This window comes from Pteronotus mesoamericanus, unplaced genomic scaffold, assembly GCF_021234165.1.
Source record: "Pteronotus mesoamericanus isolate MK-2021 breed Mesoamerican mustached bat unplaced genomic scaffold, CSHL_Meso_final contig_53, whole genome shotgun sequence".
Lineage (NCBI taxonomy): Eukaryota > Metazoa > Chordata > Mammalia > Chiroptera > Mormoopidae > Pteronotus > Pteronotus mesoamericanus.
Genome location: NW_026555195.1, coordinates 2,168,649 through 2,174,895, shown reverse-complemented (window position 1 = coordinate 2,174,895; position 6,247 = coordinate 2,168,649). Strand labels below are relative to the sequence as shown.

Genomic DNA, 6,247 nt, shown 5'->3' with positions numbered 1-6,247 from the left:
GGGTATGAGCTCTGAGATGTTTCACTAAAAGCAGACTACAGTAAGTGGATTTTCAACTATATGGAGAAATGATAGCCTTAAAAATTCCAAAGACGAGATAAGCACAGTAATGTCTCTTTGCCCTCCTCTCTGACCTAGCAGCTGCTGAGCACGTGGGAGTCAACAGGAGGCAGTATGGGGAATATCAGTGGAAACCCCAATTCACAGTGGCATGTTCTCAAGTAGGCACCTGCCAAAGAACAGTCCCCGGGTTGGTTTTTAAAATATTATCAATGGGCATACACAAGATACACCTCACTTAACATGAAGAGGGGTGGTTGACGTGGTGTTGCGTGTCAATGAAGAGTGCATTTTTATGGAGAAATGGAGATTTGGGAGGAAAATATGTTTGTTTTTAAGAATTTGGAGTGTGGTTAAATGGAAGAGACTTCAGACTTAGAATAGTAATGAGTTGCCTCAGAAGCAGAACTAGACCATTGTTCCCTCTACCAGGTTTTTCTCTCGGTCTGCAACAATGCGGCCTTGTGCGGCCTACCGGGTGTGGGGTGCGGTGGCCCTTGCTTGCGGAGCCCCCAGTACTGTTATTTATTCTATTCCCCACATATCTTTCAGCTTCTGCGTGCTCGTTCTTTTGTTGCCCTGCCTGGGCCACAAAGAGCGGTGCACTGTGCTTAGTACTAGGTGCACAGGAATGTCTCTTCTCATATATCTCTATCGGGATGCCCTGCCGGATGTGGCTCAGTGGATTGGGCGCTGTCCCACAAACTGAAAAATAGCCAGTTCAAGTCCCGGTCAGGGCACAGCTGGGGGTGTGTGGGAGGCAACCAATGGATGATTCTCACACACATCAATGTTTCTCTCCTCTCTCTAAAAGTGGATAAATAAAATCTTTTAAAAGATATCTCTATAGGGAGCCCTGTAAGTGACAGCAAACTCATTGCATGTGTGCATACATTGGTTGATTGATTTACCATCGGTCCAAACATATTTGCAGAGTTCCCAGGAAGTGCGCCTCTGATGCCGTCGTTGGGCTTTGGCCTCGTCGGCTCTTTTCTGCCGCGGAGACGAGGTGCTCCCCAGAGCACCCCCACTGCTTACTACCTGCTCTCTGTCACAGAGACTGTTTCTCAGCTCACTGACTCTCCCACCCCCACCCTTGACTGGAGGCTTCCTCACAGCGACAAGGGCCGTGTCCGTTTGGTAAATAACTGCTTTCCTAGTGTCTCACATGGCCCCTGGCACACGTACTAGTAGCAACGTATCAATGTTGGAGAGTAATAGACAAATGCATTCATGGACACACAAAGGCAATGAGTTTTTTGTCAGTTGACAGGTTTTTGCAGGGGATGGATGCCCATCTAATAGAGATCTTCCAGAAAAGATTTTCCTTTGGGCATTAGACAAACCAACCACATTGCAGTTGCTGATTTACTGAGCCCGCTTCCTTATTTAACTGGGAGCCCCTTGAGAACAGGCACAGAGTTCTAATTGTCTTTGAAATCCTATATAATAAGCATGCGTTCAATGTTTGGAAAGCTTACAGGAAGTTTATTTTATGGAAATGGACAGTTTACAGAACAATAATGCTGAATTCTTGAGAAATTCACTGGCTTTGCCTGGCCACTAAGAATACCTTGGTAAATATTAGCTAATATATAGCCCTTTGCTTCCTATTAAGATTTACTGATTTCAATAGAAAGTAACCTAAAGGCTGTGTATTTTAGATAACCCAGACACCAGCGCCAATATTGAATCAACCAATTGTTCAAAAAATGCATATTGGCTCTGTCTGTGGTTGGATTAAATGCCATTGTCTAAGCAAAGTTGAATATGTGCTGTGAATAAAGGGTGTGCTGTGTGAACGATGAATTTATCCTGTAGTCTAGCATTCTCTATGTATAATCCTTCTCACTCTGAATAAATAAATCAACAGTACATGTGAAAAGTACCTTCAGTAAATGCCAGATTTTAGCAAATAAATCCCAAAATAAAGTCTGCTTTTAAATCTGTTTCTTACATAACAGGGAGTGTTGTGTAGAGAGATTAACATGGTATCTTGTTTCTTTCTGGTATGATATTACTTTCATCTTACACATATGTGATCTTACTTTCATCTTACAAATATGTACTTATCTATGTCTAAATATTCCCCTGTGTCTTTGTCAACACTTGGAAATCTCAGCATCTCAGTGTGTTTCAGAGAATAGGCTGGGAGATTGATGATAACTAATTGTTTCTGGTGGAAAGTTATTAGGCACAACCTCGGACAAGCATCAGGAGAGCCACAGAGCGTGGCAAGGAGAGAAGTGCTGGAACACAACCCGCGCCCGCTGCCCAGGGACCTCAGCCGAGTGGCTTGTCATGTCTTAGCATGACGGTATTCAAGCCATGTGAGGGTTGAAAAGATAAAATACATACCCAGGTTGGGGCTTGGTCTGAGAACAACCAATTGCCTTGGGTTAAACCACACAATTCTACTATCCAATGAAGTGTTTTCAAGCTAATACAAATTAGCATCAGTCCACTGACCCAAAGACTAAATTCTGTTAAGCTGGGTCTAAAAGAAATCAGCCTGCATCCAGAGACCAACCCCCAACACCACTTCTTTGCTGTTCCAGCCATGGAGGCTTCAGATCGGAACATGTTTAGGGTGTTGGTAAGTGCGAACCATCTGGGGAAAACAGTATAAGCTGGTTGCTTTTTGTCTCAGCTCTTTGTATGGCCAGGCAGATTATATTTTATTAGTAATATAGGCATGGACACCCACATTTATCCAAGAGATAAGTCAGGGGGTACTTATTTATGCTGCAGTCTTCATCTTCAAAAGCGAAATGAATTTAAGAGGTGGGAGGGGAACAGTAGGGGGAAAACCCCCCTCAGAAGTTGGTATATTAGGAGCCATCTCTGGACTTATAATGTATGGCAAAGAGAATGTGGATTCAATTGATAATTGTTGGCTTTGGAATTTATTATTTTATGTCAGGGCCACTCTATGAAGAGCTTTTTAAACACTGTGAGCTTGCAGGAACCTGGGAAAGGGAGACCGTCCCAGGGAACGCTAGCAAGGTGGAAGGAGGTACGTGCAGAGACAGGGGAGCGACTGGGCAAGGAGGCGCCTCTTTCTCCCTCCATGAGTCTCCCTTGGCACCATCACTGAAAGCTCCCCGAGGACTTGAGGTCAATGAGGGTTGGGTGGGGTGAGGGCAGGCCCCTCTGAGTGTGTGCACTGCTGTTTGCTCTCCTTGTAGCATTGAGAAACATATATATCTTTAGAACCCATCCTCAGAGTTTCAAATCACCACAGCTGTGGTCTTCTCTTCGCCCCTTCTACTTGGTGTTGACTTTTTGTGTTTTCATCTGGTTCAAGACCTTAAGCAAGAAACTGTGGAATATCAGTTTTGTTTAAAATTTATCACTAAGTTGGTTTCGCTTCCTAGTTTGTATGAATAAACATATTTTTGAAGGGGGATTTTGCACTCTATTTTAGAAACACATTTGCATTTAATTAAAAATACCACGAAGACACTGCTTACCATGGTGAGCAACCTAAGAGTGGGGTGGGCACACCTAAAGGACAAGGTAGTCTTGTATGTATGACCCCTTGGTTGCCTCATTGTTGGCTGTTTAGGGGAAAATCCCTTCACTTTCTTGCTGCAAAATAGGAGTCAAAATAATATCATCAATAAGAAACCACTGACAGATTGTATTTGAAGAGCTTAATTCATTGGCTGAATTATTGCATTTATATTTTTTAAAAAATACTAATACATAGAGTGTGCTAGCAGCTGGGAAAGAGGAGTGAATAAAACATGGTGCTACCCTTACAGAGAATTCCTATTTAAAGGAGAGCTCCCTAGTCCTTCAGCTTGGGAGCAGGGAGAGAAGTGGATGGTATTGACTGATGCTGGCCATTGTGCTGCTTTTGGGGGGATCTTGGCATACCCTGAAGAGAGAGCAGAAACAGGCTTGCAGTTCCTCTGAGAAAACTTCTGAAATGATGTGGTAGGATTTGACCAAACTGTACGGAGGGACTTTGTTCTAAACAGTGTTGAACATTGGAACAAAAAGGAAGTTGATTAATATTTGTCTTAAAATGTTTCAGGGAAAGTTAACTTTAGAAAAGAGAATTTCATAACTGAGACATGGTGTGGTAGAAGTTCCTCTGGACTGAAAGCAGGGGACCTTAAGCTCTAGTTGTCATCATGTCCCTCTTTAGATAGGTGACTTTGACTAAGTCATTGAAATTTTAGGAGTCTCCATTCCTTCATTTAATATTTGAGAGAATTAAATCACATCAAGATTTCTCCTGATATGTAAGTACCAATAGCAGTACACAGATGGTTTAGATAGTATATTTGACGAGCTGTTTTTTCATAGTTATCTATTTCTATATATTACAAAAAATATAAATAGTGCATCAAGCTTCTGCTTTCACAGATATTTTTGCTTAACATAGGGCTAATTTTTTTTTAAAGGAGAGCTCACTTAAAAGAATAATATCAAAAAGTCATAGTACAGTCTTGATGGTTATCACAAACATTTTTAAGGCTGTGTGTGACAGAGGTCAGGAGCCTTCTTAGGTTCCTTCCATTTCTATCTCTTGGAATTATTTTTCCCTTTATATTTAAGGCACATGGTCTTCTGGTGGGAAGTTTCTATTGAAAATAGTATTGTGGTATCCAGAATGAACTTGTCAGCTTGCCCAAATGGTCAGATTCCAGATTGTTTGGAGAGTCTTTTCATACATAAGTAACTCTTTATGTGAGTCACCTACGTCACTGCTGCTATAAATATAATTTTGTTTTGTTTTGTTTTTCTTTGATGTGTTTTCAGATCAAGGCGTTGACAGAAAGAATGTTCAAATATCTTCGGAAATGGTTTGTCACTCACTTTTTTGGGCACTCTCGGCAAAGAGTGAGGCTGGTTTCCAAAGACGGAAGGTGCAATATAGAGTTTGGCAATGTGGAGGCACAGACAAGGTTGATATTCTTTGTGGACATTTGGACGACTGTCCTTGACCTCAAATGGAGATACAAGATGACCATCTTCATCACAGCCTTCTTGGGGAGCTGGTTCCTCTTTGGTCTCCTGTGGTACGCGGTAGCCTATATTCATAAAGACCTCCCTGAGTTCTATCCATCTGCCAACCACACCCCTTGTGTGGAGAATGTTAATGGTTTGACCTCGGCTTTTCTGTTTTCTCTGGAAACGCAAGTGACCATTGGATATGGATTCAGGTATGTGACGGAACAGTGTGGCACTGCCATTTTTCTGCTTATCTTCCAGTCTATACTTGGAGTCATGATCAATTCCTTCATGTGTGGCGCCATTTTAGCCAAGATCTCCAGACCCAAAAAGCGTGCGAAGACCATTACGTTCAGCAAGAATGCGGTGATCAGTAAGCGGGGTGGAAAGCTGTGTCTCCTAATTCGCGTGGCTAATCTTCGGAAGAGCCTCCTCATCAGCAGTCACATATATGGGAAGCTTCTGAAGACCACAGTCACTCCTGAAGGAGAGACCATTATTTTGGACCAGACCAATATCAACTTTGTAGTTGACGCTGGGAATGAAAATTTATTCTTCATCTCTCCACTGACAATTTACCATGTCATTGATCACAACAGCCCCTTTTTCCACATGGCAGCAGAAACCCTTCCCCAGCAAGACTTTGAATTAGTGGTGTTTTTAGATGGCACAGTGGAATCAACCAGTGCTACCTGCCAAGTCCGGACATCCTATGTCCCAGAAGAGGTGCTTTGGGGATATCGTTTTGCTCCCATAGTATCCAAGACCAAGGAAGGGAAATACCGAGTGGATTTCCATAACTTTAGCAAGACAGTGGAAGTGGATACCCCTCACTGTGCCATGTGCCTTTATAATGAGAGAGATGCTAGAGCCAAGATGAAGAGAGGCTACGACAACCCCAACTTCATTTTGTCAGAAGTCAACGAGACAGATGACACTAAAATGTAACAGTGGCTTTTCAACACGAGTAAAGTGGAGTTTTGGATATACATGGTAACTAAAAGCATTACAAAGCAATCAACAGTTTGGAGGTATGAAAGTAGACAAAAGCTTTCCAAGTCCACCAGCACAATGCCCTTAAAGTCCATAACTATGATCCTATAAGACACATTTCTGTACAAGGCTAATGCATTAGAACATGCATGGTATTTATAGGAAGCTGGAATATAGAAGTCATTGGAGCTCACTCGGAATCTTGACTATGATTACTGCTATTTGAAAT

At 42.3% G+C, this 6,247-nt stretch overlaps 1 protein-coding gene across 1 annotated transcript; it reads left to right on the top strand.

Annotated features, from left to right (window-relative positions):
* Positions 1-2,562: 2,562 nt before the first annotated feature.
* Positions 2,563-5,973, top strand: KCNJ1 (potassium inwardly rectifying channel subfamily J member 1). Its single transcript, XM_054579410.1, has 2 exons — positions 2,563-2,656; positions 4,834-5,973. The coding sequence occupies exons 1-2, from the start codon at positions 2,621-2,623 to the stop codon at positions 5,971-5,973; spliced, it is 1,176 nt and encodes a 391-aa protein (XP_054435385.1). The 5' UTR covers positions 2,563-2,620.
* The last annotated feature ends 274 nt before the right edge of the window (positions 5,974-6,247 follow it).

Excerpts from the sequence above, each read along its gene's own strand:
- KCNJ1 (XM_054579410.1), top strand. The coding sequence starts at position 2,621 with ATGGAGGCTTCAGATCGGAACATGTTTAGGGTGTTG. Across the intron at positions 2,657-4,833 it reads GGAACATGTTTAGGGTGTTG|ATCAAGGCGTTGACAGAAAG; the intron begins GTAAGTGCGAAC and ends ATGTGTTTTCAG.